General features: G+C 42.4%; 1 protein-coding gene across 4 annotated transcripts in view; it reads left to right on the top strand.

Annotated features, from left to right (window-relative positions):
• cdh17 (cadherin 17, LI cadherin (liver-intestine)) overlaps window positions 1-17,337 on the top strand; it is a 119,433-nt gene that overhangs the window by 45,699 nt on the left and 56,397 nt on the right. For all 4 annotated transcript variants that reach the window (XM_068031600.1, XM_068031597.1, XM_068031598.1 and 1 more), the window contains one exon: window positions 370-560. In XM_068031600.1, the coding sequence (XP_067887701.1) occupies window positions 370-560 (191 nt within the window). The remainder of the gene's footprint in view (window positions 1-369; window positions 561-17,337) is intronic.

The following is a 17,337-nucleotide window of genomic DNA, read 5'->3' on the forward strand; positions in this document are numbered from 1 at the left end:
CCAGCAATGGAATCAAACTGCTTTTCATTGGTTCATGCGTAATCAATTGTATATGTGCTAACTGCACATTTAAGTCCATTATTAAATGGACATCTGCTGGGTACAGAATGTTAACACGATGTCGATACTGGGTGAAATTTTTGTCATCAGATTTTAAAAGAGCACTGCCTTTATGAAAAAGTTTCCAGCAAACATTTCAAGTTTGTTTGCAAAAGTACAATTATTGTGCCACTTGCAGATTGATGTCAATGTGAGCAAAAGATCAATTCACATCTTCGTACTCCATTGAAAGAAAGGTTCATTGCTAACCAGCCCTTCACGAAGATGGCTTGAAGAGTAACGGTTTATTAATAATGTATTTTTTTACAGGATATAAGTCACTTGATCCAACAACGATCATTTCCTATCAGCTGATAGTTGTAGCAAAAGATTTGGCTCCCTTATCTCTGAGCATGAACGCTATAGTAAAGATTACTGTAAAAGAGAACCTGTGGAAGTCACCCGGGAACATAGAAATTGTTGAGAATTCTACAGATCCTCATCCCAAGAAAATCACACAGGTAGGACTTTCAAGTCTGAGAACAACATAATATGTTTATGCCTATTCTTAAGTCCAGCTGAAATGCACATCATGCGCAAATGTTTGGAAGCACAGGATCATGGGTCTCCACTCCTTTTTCCAGTCCATTATGCACCATGTACTGAAACACTTGGGGCTACAATCAATATTAAAATTGAAATCAGTAACCCAATTTCATTGGTTCAGATTTCTGAAAAAATATTGGCAACATTATTAATGACAAGGTTGGTCAGCAACTTTCAAGCAAGGAAGAGATGCCCCATAAGTTAGAAATAAGTCACAAGTTGCTTTGTGAAAACTGCATCATGCACTTAACGTCCCTGTGATTCGATGAAGTTGTTGCATTTACACATTAATTGCCCATTAAACTCACTACAGAAAGTTGTTTAGTAATTAACAGTGTCTGTACCCTGTTAGCAAAGTGATAATTGTTGATGAGTACCAATCAACATACTTTGCTCAAAAAGTGAACAATAATAAATGCCTCATTTCTTCAGATTGCAAATTGTTGGAGATATAAAAATGTCAAACTTTTAAGTTTTTCAATTTTTTACTTTTCTCTCTCAATCCAATCTTTCTCTTAATTTCTCTTTTTGTATCTGATTTGACATTGATTTCATCTCTTATTCACATTCCTTCTCATTCCTTCCTCTGTTTATTCCTCAGTCCTTTAATCTCATTGGTTAAGAAGTTTGTCCCATTGTTCGCAAAGGTCCCTGATGCCCTATTGCCTTCTCTGCACCATTATCGGCTTGCAATTGCAGCAACTGTGTGGACGAAATTTGTTAAAACCCAAATGTGCATGAAGAATTCTAACTACTAGGGCACGCCATGAGATACACTGCTCCAGGAAAATCTGGGCTATAGTTTTGGTCATTTTTCATTGATAGGCCCTGAAATTTCACAGGGGTTCTCCTGGTCTCCAACCATAATTCCAGCTATTTTGCACCACTTTCCTGGGGATTCCACCAGAGTTACAAGGGGAGATTGGAGAACTCTTGCAGAATTTCAATGCCATTGTTTTTAGTTGCTGTGGTTGTCCAATAAATAGATCTTCTGTGCAGAGTTTCTTTATGTATTTCTAGAGATTTTCTAAATGTTACAACACTGAAACGGGTCATTTGGCCCAACAAATCTATGTTGGTCTTTACTCTCCACAAGAACAAGTAGTCTTAAATATATTTACCCACCCTGTTTCTGTTGTGTTTAGGCCAGGTTACTGGGTTTAATTTCGATGCCCTATTTATCTCTCAGCAATGCAGATATCACACTTATATTAAATCACCAACAGGTTTATTTACAGCACATTAACTTTAAGGATTGTTACACAATTTCAGTACATGTCTTCCAGAGCAGCCAGCGTGTGTGTGTTCTGTAGAAGCTTCTAGCAGTGCGTCTTAGTTTCACTTTTACTCTGCAGCTCCATTCATAGGCTTAAGCAATCAAACACAGTGAACACAGATAGTGGACAGATTGATAGAATCAAACCCTAATCAATCAAACACTACAGTTTCCATATCACTTTGCTCCCTTTGCCTCCATCCATCTATCCAATCTTGAACGTTGGTGTAGCTTCTGCCTTGACCACTAACCTTGGCAGTGAATTCCAAAGCCTTGTGGTGTCAGGAGTCATGGTGGGGTGGGGCCGGAAAATACTTCCGGGAGAGGCCTGCCACAGGCCTCAATGCCGGGAAGACCTGATATTGCCAGCGGCGGCGAGGCCTCATGGTGCCCCCCCCCACCCCCCCCCACCAACCGTTCAGCAATGGGACCAGAATTTACATACATAAGCAAATTTCATTAAATACCTGTATTAATGAGCGACTCACTCCTGACGTCCGTGCCGCACTGATATTAGTGCTAGCACTCTCATGCCTTTTGGATCTCTCAGACAGGGGGAAGCGGGTTCAACTTATTCTGATTGATCTAGAGAATGGTAAGAAGGGGTTGAAGGTAAAAGTTTTTAAACTTTGGTGGGGGGGGGGGTGGAGGAAGGTCAGGTACACGAGGTAAGTATTTTTGGGGGGGTGGGGTGGAGAAGAGGGCAAGTAGTGAACTGTATGGTTGTGGTAGAGGGGCCAGAAACATTAATTTTAATTTTTCTAATTACATTTAATGTTGCTAAGCTAAGTTGAAGGGCTCGGAGCACTTTAAAAATGGCGTCAGTGCCTGCACAGTGGCGCCAGACACTGTTGCCAGGGACGAACGCCCGCCTCCACCACATCAGTGGGAGTTGGGGCAGTCTGCCCCGGCCATTTAAATGAGCTGCCGCATTTAATATCGTGGCGGCTCCACGACGAGCAGTCTACACATGCAGACTGCCATAGTGGCGGTGGCAATGTAAAATCCAGGCCTCTAAGGAAATTTCTCTTGCTCTTTTGTCCTGAATCTCTTGCATTTGATGTGTCTGTCAGCCCTCAGACCTCTCAACAACTGGAAATAGTTTTATATCTACGCTTTTGTTTTCTTTTCATAATTAAACATTTCTATCCTATCACCCTGGAATATATGTTGCTCTAATGCAAACATCTCTTATTTTTGAAGTCTGTCTTTATATTTGTATTGCTTATACAGGCAGCATCATAGTGAATCTGCATTGTACCTTCTCTAAAGCCTCAATATATTATCTACAGTGTGAGGTCCAATACTGTACACAGGATGAATAAGACACTGTGATCTTTTTAATAGGTTCATCATTATTTCTTGTCTTTTATATTCTATATCTTTTGTAATAAACCTGGAGAACGGTGGGTAGTCTTAAATTAAATGGGAAGTAAATTCAGAGGGAGTGTTAAGTCGGCAGCAGTTTTAATCCCCTCAGTTTCCCACTGGGCGGGTTATGTTTAAAATTAACCCTCTAGAATTCCATTAACTTTTTATGATTTATCAATTGAAGGCATTGTCTTTTAATGTCCTGTGAATCTGACCCCAAATCCCTCAGTCTTCCACAGCACCAAGTCTTCTTCCATTCAGAGCATAATTGCTACTGTTTTTAACCAAAATTCATCATCTCACACATAGGGCTGGATTTAAAGAAATTGGCGGCGAGCTCAAACAATAGCGGACCACACATGCCAAAGAGCCGCTGCGATCTCGTGCACGACGGCTCATTTAAAAGCCAGGGTGGCCCGCCTGCCCCCCATCTCGTGGAGGGGGTGGGCTGTCCATGCCCGGCAATGGCGTCAGCTGCCTGTGCGCAGGCACTAGCGCCATTTTTAAAGGGCAGCCAGCCCTGCCAGCCCATTTGAATTTTTAAACTCATACTGCCCAAAATTTATTAAATAAATTTCTAATGCCTCTTTCCCACCCCCTAATACCAATTACATTAACTATTTGCCCCCCCCAAACATTTACCTTCCAAATCTGACCACCCCCAACCCCCTCAGACTGCTCAAAGTTTGAAGTTCACTCCTTCCCACCATCCCCTAAACCCATTAAGTTTATTTGACCCTGTCCCCCCCGAAATGAAAATCTTAACTTCTCCCCCCTCCCCACCTGTGTACGCCAGCTTTCCCCGGACGGGAATTGAAGGCACGGGAGTGTTGGCCGCCGTGCCGAAGATTGCAGTGGGCCCGGAAGATTGAACATAAACTTATGCATGTAATTAATTTAAATATCGAAATCCAGGTCCTGCCTCCCAGCGGCGGTGGGGGGTGGTGGGGGGGCCACCATGGAACCTTGCCGCCGCTGGGAGGATTGGCCTCCATGGTGAGCCACTGCCGGCCCCATCTTTCAGCCCTGGAGCCCGACGTTGAGGGCTTGGTAACATCCAGCCATTGAATTTCATCTGACACCTTTTAGATCGTTGCTCCATCTTGTAAATTATCCTTTTGCAGTTTACTTTGGTCTTTTAAATAAATAAGTATACCTTCTATTTTGGTATCCTCTGCAAATGTTCACACCACTCCCTCTAGGCCTTTATTGAAATCATTGATATACACAGTGAACAGACTGGCGTCAGAATTGAACCCTGTGGGACAAACTGTCCTTAATTCCTATTTTCTTTGTTCTCCCTTCTAACCAATTTTTAATGCAGTTTGTGATGATCCCCTTAATTCCATACCCCTTAATCTACTCTAGTAATCTTCCATGTGGCACGTTTGCCAGATTTGAGGGCACTTATTAGCACATGGGATTATGATATTGCTATCACAGAGACATGGCTGAGGGAGGGGCAGGACTGGCAACTCAATATTCCAGGGTATAGAATCTTCAGGCGAGATAGGGGGGGGGGATAAAAGAGGAGGTGGTGTTGCACTGTTGATCAAGGAGTCAATTACTGCAGTAAGAAGGGATGATATTTTTTTAAATTTAGAGATACAGCACTGAAACAGGCCCTTCGGCCCACCGAGTCTGTGCCGACCAACAACCACCCATTTATACTAACCCTACAGTAATCCCATATTCCCTATCACCTCCCTACACTAGGAGCAATTTACAACGGCCAATTTACCTATCACCTACAAGTCTTTGGATGTGGGAGGAAACCGGAGCACCTGGCGAAAACCCACGCAGACACAGGGAGAACTTGCAAACTCCGCACAGGCAGTACCCAGAATCGAACCCGGGTCCCTGGAGCTGTGAGGCTGCGGTGCTAACCACTGCGCCACTGTGCCGCCCATATCTTAGAAGGTTCCTCAAATGAGGCCATATGGGTAGAACTTAAGAACAAAAGGGGGGCAATCACTTGGCTGGGCGTGTACTACAGGCCTCCAAACAGTCGGAGAGATAGAGGAACAGATATGTGGGCAAATCTCAGAGGTGTAAAAAGAAAAGGGTAATAATAGTAGGGGATTTCAACTTACCTAATACCAACTGGGATAGTCTTAGTGCAAAAGGCTTAAAGGGGGCGGAACTCTTAAAGTGCATACAGGAGAGCTTTTTGAGCCAGTATGTAGAAAGTCCTACAAGAGAAGGGGCAGTACTGGACCTAATCCTAGAGAATGAAACTGGATAAGTGGTAGAAGTATCAGTGGGGGAGCATTTTGGGGATAGTGACCAAAACTCTAAGATTTAAGGTAGTTATGGAAAAGGACAAAGACAGGCCAGAAATAAAGGTACTGAATTAGGGGAAGGCTAATTTCAATTTGATAAAACAGGATCTGGCCAAAGTGGACTGGGCGCAGCTATTTGTAGGAAAATCTACATCAGGCCAGTGGGAGGCATTCAAAAAGGAAATAGTGAGAGTTCAGGGCCAACATGTTCCCATTAAGGTCAAAGGTAGGACCATCAAGTCCAGGGAACCCTGGATGTTAGGGGATATAGAGGATTGGATCAGGAAAAAAAAGGAGGCTTATGGCAGATTCGGAGCACTGAAAACAGTGGAGGCACGAGAGGAGTACAGAAAGTGTAGGGGGTACTTAAAAAAGTAATTAGGAGAGCAAAGAGGGGACATGAAAAAACATTGGCAGTCAAGATAAAGGAAAATCCTAAGGCATTTTATAAGTATATTAAGGGCAAGAGGATAACCAGGGAAAGAGTAGGGCCCATTTTTGACCAAAGTGGCAAACTGTGTGTGGAGCCGGAGGACATAGGTGAGGTTTTAAATGATTACTTTTCATCTGTTTTCACTGTGGAGAACAACGATGTAGGTGTAGAGATCAGGGAGGGGGATTACGATATACTTGAACATATTAACGTTGAAAGGGAGGAAGTATTAGATGCTTTAGTGGGCTTAAAAGTGGATAAATCTCCAGGCCCAGATGAGATGTATCCCAGGCTGTTGTGTGAGGCAAGGGAGGTGATAGCAGAGGCTCTGACACATTTTCAGATCCTCTCTCGTCACGGGAGAGGTGCCAGAGAACTGGAGGACAGCGAATGTGGTACCATTATTCAAGAAGGGTAGCGGGGATAGACCAGGTAATTACAGGCCGGTGAGTCTAACATCAGTGGTTGGGAAACTATTGGAAAACATTCTGAGGGACAGGATTAATCTCCACTTGGAGAGGCAGGGATTAATCAGGGATAGTCAGCATGGCTTTGTCAGGGGGAGATTGTGTCTAAGTAACTTGATTGAATTTTTCGAGGAGGTGACTAGATGTGTAGATGAAGGTAAGGCAGTTGATGTAGTCGACATGGACTTCAGTAAGGCTTTTGATAAGGTCCCGTATGGAAGATTAGTTAAGAAGGTAAGAGCCAATGGGATCCAGGGCAATTTGGCAAATTGGATCCAAAATTGGCTTGGTGGCAGGAAACAGAGGGTAATGGTTGAGGGTTGTTTTTGCGAGTGGAAGCCTGTGACCAGTGGTGTACCACAGGGATCGATGCTGGGACCCTTTCTGTTTGTAGTGTACATTAATGATTTAGACATGAATATAGGAGGTATGATCAGTAAGTTCGTAGATGAGACGAAAATTGGTGGTGTTGTAAATAGTGAGGAGGAAAGCCTTAGATTACAAGACGATATAGATGGGCGGAGTTGTGGCAAATGGAAATTAATATTGAGAAGTGTGAGGTGATGCATTTTGGGAGGACTAAAGGCAAGGGAATATACAATGGATGGTAGGACCCTAGGAAGTACCAGAAGGTCAGAGGGACCTTTTTATTTATTTTTTATTTAGAGATACAGCACTGAAACAGGCCCTACAGCCCACCGAGTCTGTGCCGGCCATCAAACACCCATTTATACTAATCCTACACTAATTCCATATTCCTACCACATCCCCACCTGTCCCTATATTTCCCTACCACCTACCTATACTAGGGGCAATTTATAATGGCCAATTTACTTATTAACCTGCAAGTCTTTGGCATGTGGGAGGAAACCGGAGCACCCGGAGGAAACCCACGCAGACACAGGGAGAACTTGCAAACTCCACACAGGCAGTACCGAGAATTGAACCCGGGTCGCTGGAGCTGTGAGGCTGCAGTGCTAACCACTGCACCACTGTGCCACCACCTTGGTGTACTTGTCCATAGATCACTGAAGGCAGCAGCACAGGTAGATAAGGTGGTTAGGAAGGCATATGGAATACTTGCCTTTATTAGCCGAGGCATAGAATATAAGAGCAGGGAGGTTATGATGGAGCTGTATAAAACACTAGTTAGGCCACAGCTGGAGTACTGTGTACAGTTTTGGGCACCACACTATAGGAAGGATGTGATTGCACTGGAGATGGTGCAGAGGAGATTCACCAGGATGTTGCCTGGGCTGGAGTATTTCAGCTAGGAAGAGAGACTGAAAAGGCTAGGGTTGTTTTCCTTAGAACAGAGAAGGATGAGGGGGGACATGATTGAGGTATACAAAATTATGAGGGGCATTGATAGGCGAGATAGGAAGAGACTTTTTCCCTTAGCGGAAGTGTCAATAACCAGGGGGCATAGATTTATGGTAAGGGGCAGGAGGTTTAGAGGGGATTTGAGGGAATATTTTTTTACTCAGAGGGTGGTTGGAATCTGGAACGCACTGCCTGAAGTAGTGGTAGAGGTAGGAACCCTCAACATTTTAAGTATTTAGATGAGCACTTGAAACCCATAGCATACAAGGCTACGGGCCAAGTGCTAGAAAATGGGACTAGAATAGTTAGGTGCTTGATGGCTGGCACAGACACGATGGGCTGAATGGCCTGTTTCTGTGCTTTATGACTCTATGTCGCCAAAACCTTCTCCCACTACTTCTATACACTCAAAACACTTCCAGCCCTCCTTCCGCTACTCCAGGAACCCACTTTTCATTAAAGCTACTGAATTTCTTCTTTGGGAAAACTATAGTAAGGGCAGGGGGGTTGCTTTTATGAGGCTGGTTATGAAGAAGGGGGTTTCAGCACTGTCATAGGGTGCACTGTATAAATGTAACATCTAACACGCAGTCATTTGAATGAGACACGTATTTAGGAGGTACGAAAGTCAAAAGGTAATGTTGTGGAATAATCAGACTTGGCACGGGGAGTACTCGCAACTGACTTTTATTAACTTGTGCACAAGGAGAACAAACACAGTAAGAGCTCACATTGAGACTCAGTGCGATGTTCTGAAGAATTTCAGTAAAACAATGGCAATTATACTATTCTGCGACCAATAATCTTACAACAATAGTTCAATCCTTAATTTGCATTCTAAAGCACCAATAATATTACAATTCAGTTTTTGCTCTAAACGAATAAGATACAGTATTTTTAAATCCTTCGTTTACATATCTATCTCACCATTGGCCTTGCAGCTGGTACAGCGCAATAACAGAAAGAGACATTATGCTTCAACAACACTCTTCTTATCTCATCACCCAGACATGACACATTCCTAAGGAACAGTTAGTGTGAGAAACATACTGACCAGGCAAGCCCACACCCTTGTCCGAGGGTGGCTCACCTCAGGTTCCACAGTAACGTTGTGAGATTCTGTTGCCACAAACCCAGACATGTATTAAAAGGAATTTTAAAGCTGAAATGACCCCAACGCTCCATTCGTTTGGCTTATTAACCTTTATCCAAATGTATCAAAAAAGCATCACACAACAATATAGTTTCAAAGATAAAGCTTTTAAAAGCAAAAAAGAAAAAAAAAACACGGAAACAAGGCATTTATGTTTTGGTTTCAGATTTAATTTGTGATTCTTGTATTTTAGATGAATGAAACTATTTTAAAGTATATAATTGTACAATTAAAATACTAAGGATCATAGGAAGATTAGCTTTTGGTTAGCCCTGGTCTCCTCTATTTGAAAAGAACTGTACTGATCTGTTGTCCCACAGTCCCGCCACCCCCCCCCCCCCCCCCCCCTCCCCCATTCAAATTGATCCTATTCCTGCTCCCTCTTTCTTTTGGAGAGGTGTTCTTATTGGGCTCATTCCTTGTATTTACTCTCTGCTTTTCTTGATCTACAGGTTGTTCTCTATCATTTATTCCACATGTTTAGATTGTTAACTGCTGTATTTGATTGTGTCATGTCACATCCAATTTTTGTACTGCAGCATAAGTATTTTCATCTATTCAAAAATGTTTGGTGTGAGTATAAACTGGAGGAATTCCTTTATGCCCGCACTGAATTCTTTTCTTTAATATTTGTGGAAGAGATGAAAATAGTGTCAACTGTTAGATAATGGATGCTTTTACATCTAAATTTAGAAGTTATTCCATAAACTAATAGGCATTAAAGCTTTGCTTGTCATTCAATATGTCATAATATTGATCATTTTTTGATATGTTATGGGTAGAAAGGGGTAGAAATTTGCAAGACAGAATAGATTGAGATGGATACACAACATGACTGAAATAAGGCTTTGTGATGGCTATATATATTTTCTCTGGCAAGGTGGTGACTGTAAGGAAATGGTTAAATTCTTTATATTAACTTCAGCTTTTAAGCAACTTTCTGTTGGAAGGCTTCAAAAGTAAGTTTGATTTTCTGGTGAAAATTCAGTTTTTTTGATGCAGAGATTTCAGCTGATAAGCATGTAGTTGCAGGTTTTCTTTATCTTAGCAGGTGTCCTCTTAGGGATGCATCAGGCAAGTGATAACTCATCCAGTTGAATGATTTGATCAAGTCAGTCAAAATAAAGCCTTGATAAGGTGTATGGGAGGCCTCCTTGTTAAGACTGAGATTCATTAAGTGAATAATAGGATGAGGTAATACTTTGAAACTTGTGGATTCTCATATAGCTCGTGTGGAAGATAGGTATAGGTATTAGAATAGATACTTTGTAATTTGAGAAGGCTTGACCAACCAATTCCCTTGAGCTTGAGAACTGTAATGTAAGAATTCTTCGGTAATTCATATTATCCTAAGTGTAATCTTAAGTATTTGAGTAATTATTAAAATGGTTGACAACAAATGCCTTTGAACCTTATTATCTTGTGGAATAACATAAATTTATAAGTAAAACATCTATTCCCTAAAACATGAGATGACTTCATTGTTGCTGGGTCAGAATCCTAGAATTCCCTACCTAACACCATTGTGAAAGCATCATCATCTTGAGGACTGCAGGAGTTCAAGAAGAGGGCATCACCACCTTCTCAGAGCCACTAGGGATGAGCAATAAACGTGTTACCTACACATCAAGAACATATCCAGATGTGATTAATTGCAAACCTGATTAGTAAATAAAAAATGTGTGAAGACATCATCTTGGTCATATAATCGCAATACTCATATTTGCATGGTGCATTTAACCGTTTTTCTGCATTTGTTGGTAAAATTATAAAACATAAAGCAGACTATGCAAGTGTTTTTGGTCACTGTGAGTGCTTTACTTCATTGGTTACTGAATAATGGTTGATGCTTGTTAAGTGAATGTACACATGTGAAGTACATTTACTTGTATTGTGTTTAGGGCATCTTCTACTAAAGTTAGTGCATGTGGCTACGATGATGTTGCCGTAGCCATATCTGTGGCCAGTCAACGAAATCAATTGGTCAACACTACACTATTGCAGCCCTTCCCCATAACTAAGTAAGAAGTATATTTGTACACCCTCTGAGAAGGTTTGTGCTTGTTCCTGAGAGTCATGTTTACTGCAACTGGTTCTGCTTTAATAAAAGCAAAATGCTGCGGATGTTGGAAATCTGAAATAAAAATAAGAAACGCTGGAAATACTCAGCAGGTCTGGCAGCATCTGTGGAGAGAAGCAGAGTTAACGTTTCAGGTCAGTGACCCTTCTTCAGAACTGGCAGATATAAGAAATGTAAAAGATTTTAAGCAAGTAAAGCGGGGGTGGGGCAAGAGATAACAAAAGAGAAGATGTTGATGGGACAAGGTTACAGAATAGCTGACCAGAAGGTCATGGAGCAAAGGCAAACAATATGTTAATGGTGTGCTGAAAGACAAAGCATTAGTACAGATAGGGTGCTAATGGACTGAAAACTGAAGAGCCACAGGCACAAACATGAAAAAAACACAGTGGGTAGGCACAGTAGAAATAAACTGAACAAACTAAAATAAAATAAACACAAAAAATAAAAAATAAAAGTACAATGAGGGGCCCGTCCGCTTTAATAGTGGTTCAACTTTAAATGCTGCAGCTGGGTCCTCAGAAGAACTTTCCCTGCCTCCTCCACATATTTATTGGGTCTCCCATGCAGAGAGCATCAGTTGTCGGCAGGACTTGTGCCTTTGTCCCACTTAGCAAAAATCTACGATTTCAGCCTGGTGAATGGAAATCCCTATCTGGTGAACCTCTGGCAGCAGATTGTGGGACTCAGAATTCCAATGCTTAGATATTGTTAGAATAATTTCAACTTTGATAAAGGAAAGAGTCTAGTAATAATGCATAATGAATACTGGAAGTATTAATAAGTAAGTCTGAAAGCTATAGAAAAGAGCAATATTTAACATGGGCAGAAAACAGGCAAAACCATTAATCAGTACATATCTGCATTAAAAATGTGAAGTCGCATCTATGAATTTGGTGAACTGCCAGAACAATTTGTGGAATGTCAGATAGTTCTCTACATCAACAACCTACAAAAACTGGTATATATGTGCCTTTAACACAGAAAAACATTCCAAATCACTTCAGAGGAATGTTATCAAACAAAATTTGAACACTGAACCACATAAATAGATAGCAGAGCAGATAACCAAAAGTTTGGTAAAAAACATAGGTTTTAGGGAGTGTCTAAAAGGAGGAAAGACAGGAAGAGAGACAGAGAGGTTGTGAGGGAATTCCAGTGCTTACAGCCTTGGCAGCTGAAGGCATAGCTACCAATGGTGGAGCAATTAAAATTGGGGATGTTGAAGAGGCCAGAATTAGAGGAGCAGCTATCTTGCAGGGTTGTGGGGCTGGAAGAGATTACAGGGATAGGGAGGGGAGAGGCATGGAGGGATTTAAAAACAAGGAAGAGAATTTTTAAATTGAGGCATTGCTCAGCCAGGAGCCAATGTAGGTCAGTGAGCATAGGCTGATAGATGAATGAGGCTTGGTGCGAGTTAGGATATGGGCAGCAGAGTTTTGGATGACCTCAAGTTTATAGAGAGTAGCATGTGGGAGGCCAGCCAGGAAAACATTGGAATAATCAAGTCTAGAGGTAACAAAGGGAATGGATGGGTGTCTCAGCAGCAGATAAACTGAAGCAGAGGCTGAGTCAGGTGGTGATATGGAGGTGGAAATGGGTGATCTGAGTGATGGCGCACATGTGACACCAAGGTTGCAAACAGTCAGAGTCAGATTCAGACTGCTGGCAAGGAGAAGGATGGAGTTGGTGGCTAGGGAATGAAGTTTGTGGTGGGGACCGAAGACAATGGCTTGACAATGACAATATTTAGTTGGAGGATATTTCTGCTCATCCAGTACTGGAGTCAGACAAGCAGTCTGACAATTTACAGAGAGTGGAGGGGTCGAGAGAAGTGGAATTCAGTTAGAGCTGTATTTTGTCAGCATACATGTGGAAACTGATGCTGTGTTTCCAGATGATGTCCTGAAGGGCAGCATGTAGATAAGAAATAGACGGGACCCAAAGCTAGATCCTTGGAAGACATCGGAGGAAACAGTGCGGGAATGGGAAGAGCAGTCATTGCAGGCAATTCTCAGGCGATGACAGAATGGCTAAGAATGGAACCAGGCGATGCAGTCCCACCCAGCTGGTTAACAGTGGAGAGATGCTGGAGGAGGATGATGTGGTTAACCATGTCAAACGATTGACAGGTTGAGAAGGATGAGATTTAGGGCCCCTGGAGGCGGGGAGTGTGCGGGAGAGGCAGAAAATGGCTGAAGAACCCAGCAAAGCTGGAACGTAGAGGCCCTCATTAACATTTTGTAGGCCTGTTTCTTGCCTGGCTGTCTCAAATAGACAGTCTGGCCTATCGGTGGGAGGGAATGATGGTGACGGGAGGGCAGAGCCGGGGTTCCCTTTGGACGGTGCCTGGCAATTGGTAGGAGTAGACATCCACAATCAGGAGGTGGAAGTGATCTATGATTGGGACTGGGGATGTGGGGTTTAGCAAGGAAGGCTTGTCAGGAAGTGGGCAATTGTAATTGGAGGAGGCTGAGGGCTTCCGAAGGGACAATAGTTAGGAATGTGATTTAGGAAACTATCAAAAGTGAAATCTGAAATGCTATTGATCAAAACTAAGGGAAAGAACGGAAAGAGGAATTGCTGTGAGTAGTATGAAATGCATACGAGACCCAAACATAGACCCAGCCTTTGGTGAAGCATGTATCAAATGCTCAAATGTAACTGCTAAGTAAGATGCTACAAATTGCTGAAAAATGTCTATTGCATTCTGTGGAAGAAAAGTCGAGCACAGCCTTCCCCACACTTGTAAAGTGGGTGCAACAATGTTGTGTTTCTATCTTAATATTTCATTATTCATTTGAGAATAAGCTTTTAAAGACAGTCCCATAACCATCAGAACTTCACAATGTACAAATTAGGCAGAACCAGTTAGAACAGATTTGGAGCAGTTGGGTTGAGGAAGGCAATTAACGACTGCATATTGCCCAGAGATGAGATTATTTTGCGACAAATAAATATTTTTGCATTCAGTGTTGAACTATGAGTAACACTAAGCAATGGTTCAATGTAAGAATACAGAACTAAATAAATTTATATCACTGTAGTGCATTGCTATGCTACCTCTTGTAATAATCAATCCTCATCACTATTCCCACAGGAGGTAATTCTTCCATTTTTCACAATCTCGGTGAGCTCACATTGACACTGCTGGCAGCAAATAGCTCTCAATACTTGGAAATTCTCCACTCGAGTATTCATATTCTTAGAATTGTCCCTAATTGTTTGGTCATGCCAAGTAGACATGGCATCATTTAAATGCAGTCACTAATTAATGATTAGAATTAGAACATTACAGCGCAGTACAGGCCCTTCGGCCCTCGATGTTGCACCGACCTGTGAAACCATCTGACCTACACTATTCCATTTTCATCCATATGTCTATCCAATGACCACTTAAATGCCCTTAAAGTTGGCGAGTCTACTACTGTTGCAGGCAGGGCGTTCCACGCCCCTACTACTCTCTGAGTAAAGAAACTACCTCTAACATCTGTCCTATATCTATCACCCCTCAACTTAAAGCTATGTCCCCTCGTGTTTGCCATCACCATCCGAGGAAAAAGACTCTCATTATCCACCCTATCTAACCCTCTGATTATCTTATATGTCTCTATTAAGTCACCTCTCCTCCTCCTTCTCTCCAACGAAAACAACCTCAAGTCCCTCAGCCTTTCCTCGTAAGACCTTCCCTCCATACCAGGCAACATCCTAGTAAATCTCCTCTGCACCCTTTCCAAAGCTTCCACATCCTAGTAATAACTTTATCTGATTCGTTTCTTGCCTGGGCTTTCAACAACTCCTCTGCAGGTAGTGTGCAATGACTTATACAAAAGCAAAATACACAGACGTTGGAAATCTGAAATAATAACAGAAAATGCTGGACATACTCAGCAGGTCTGGTGCATCTGTGGAGGGAGAAACAGTTAACATTTCAGGTGGCTAACCTTTCGTCAGTTTTACTTCACTGTGCAGGTTCGGCTAGGACAGATTTTACAGATGGTAAAAGGAGGAGGTTTTCAGATTCCTAGGACATTGAGACCAGTTCTTGGACAGAGGGAAGTTATTCAGAGGGACGTATCAATTTGCTTTCAAAAAGGGTGAATATGGCAGTGAGGGGTGGATTTAAACTAATACGGTAGGAGAGGGGAAAGCAGAAGAGACAATAGAATAATTTGGAAAGAGGGAGGAAGGATATTGAAGGATAATCTAAATTGTGCATCTATAAATGTAAGGACTATAAGGAGTAAAATGAGTCCTTAGTCGTGCCCAGGTCCCTTTCACCCATCACCCCCAGTGCTCACTGCTTAACTGGAAGCCAATGTAAGTCAATCATTTGATTTTTAAATTCTCACCCTTGTTTTCACATTCCTCGTGGCCTTGCTCCTCCCTATCTCAAATCCAGCCCACAACCCTCCAAAATATTTGTGTTCCTGTAATTCTGACCTCTTGAGCATCCCTGATTTTAATTGTTGCATTATTGGTGACTGTGCCTTCGGCTGCCAAGGCCCTAAGTTCTGGAATTCCCTCCCTTAAACCCCTCTGCCTCTTGACCTCTCCTTCCTTCCTTTAAAATGGTGCTTAAAACCTACCCCTTTGACCAAGTTTTTGGTCATCAGCCCTAAAATCTCCTCATTGGCATGGTGTCGAATTTTGCTTTATAATGCTCCCGTGAAGTGTCTTTGGACATTTTAGTGTGTTAAATTATTTATTTAAATGAAAGTTAATGTTGTTGAGAACGGTTGGTACATAGGGAGGGAATAGATGTTGTAAGATAACTGAAACCTGGTTGAAATCAAATGATTAATGAGGAGTTTACTGGCAGTTAATGAGTTCTGATGAAGGGTCACCGACCTGAAAAGTTAACTCTGCTTCTCTCTCCACAGATGCTGCCAGACCTGCTGAGTATTTCCAGCGTTACTTGTTTTTATTTCAGATTTCCAGCATCTGCAGTGTTTTGCTTTTATTTTAGTTAACTGGCAGGGCTTTGTGTGTTTTACAAAGGACTGTGAAGGTAAAACAGGAAGTGGGTGGCATTATTTGTTAGAGAGGGACTGATTTATGATGGAGTTAGATGCTGGAAGTGGTAGTGAGTCTCTTTGGATGGCAAGAGAAAAAGCTAGTAATAGAAATATGCAACAGCCCACCAAATAATCAAAAGGAGGCTAATGCATTTTTGTGAAGTATGTTAATGCAGATGATTACCAAATATTAATCCTGGTCATGTCGTTATCAAAAAGGAGGAGGTGTTGGGTGTCTTGCAAAGCATTAAGGTAGATAAATCCCCAGGGCCTGATGGGATCTACCCCAGAATACTGAGGGAGGCAAGGGAAGAAATTGCTGGGGCCTTGACAGAAATCTTTGTGTCCTCATTGGCTACAGGTGAGGTCCCAGAGGACTGGAGAATAGCCAATGTTGTTCCTTTGTTTAAGAAGGGTAGCAAGGATAATCCAGGAAATTATAGGCCTGTGAGCCTTACGTCAGTGGTAGGGAAATTATTAGAGAGGATTCTTCGGGACAGGATTTACTCCCATTTGGAAACAAATGAACTTATTAGCGAGAGGCTTCATGGTTTTGTGAAGGGGAGGTCCTATCTCACTATTTGATTGAGTTTTTTGAGGAAGTGACGAAGATGATTGATGAAGGAAGGGCAGTGGATGTTGTCTATATGGACTTCAGTAAAGCCTTTGACAAGGTCCCTCATGGCAGACTGGTACAAAAGGTGAAGTCACACGGGATCAGAGGTGAGCTGGCAAGATGGATGCAGAACTGGCTCGGTCATAGAAGACAGAGGGTAGCAGTGGAAGGGAGGGCTGTGACTAGTGGTGTTCCGCAGGGATCAGTGCTGAGACCTTTGCTGTTTGTAGTATATATAAATGATTTGGAGGATGTAGCTGGTCTGATTAGTAAGTTTGCGGAGGTTGGTGGAGTTGCGGATAGTGATGAGGATTGTCAGAGGATACAGCAGGATATAGGTCGGTTGGAGACTTGGGCGGAGAAATGGCTGATGGAGTTTAATCCGGACAAATGTGAGATAATGCATTTTGGAAGGTCTAATGCAGGTATACAGTAAATGGCAGAACCCTTAGGAGTATTGACAGGCAGAGAGATCTGGGCGTACAGGTCCACAGGTCACTGAAAGTGGCAACGCAGGTGGATAAGGTAGTCAAGAAGGCATACGGCATGCTTGCCTTCATCAGTCGTGGCATAGAGTATAAAACTTGGCAAGTCGTGCTGCAGCTGTACAGAACCTTAGTTAGGCCACACTTGGAATATTGCGTGCAATTCTGGTCACCACACTACCAGAAGG

Source organism: Heterodontus francisci, chromosome 5 (assembly GCF_036365525.1).
Source record: "Heterodontus francisci isolate sHetFra1 chromosome 5, sHetFra1.hap1, whole genome shotgun sequence".
NCBI lineage: Eukaryota > Metazoa > Chordata > Chondrichthyes > Heterodontiformes > Heterodontidae > Heterodontus > Heterodontus francisci.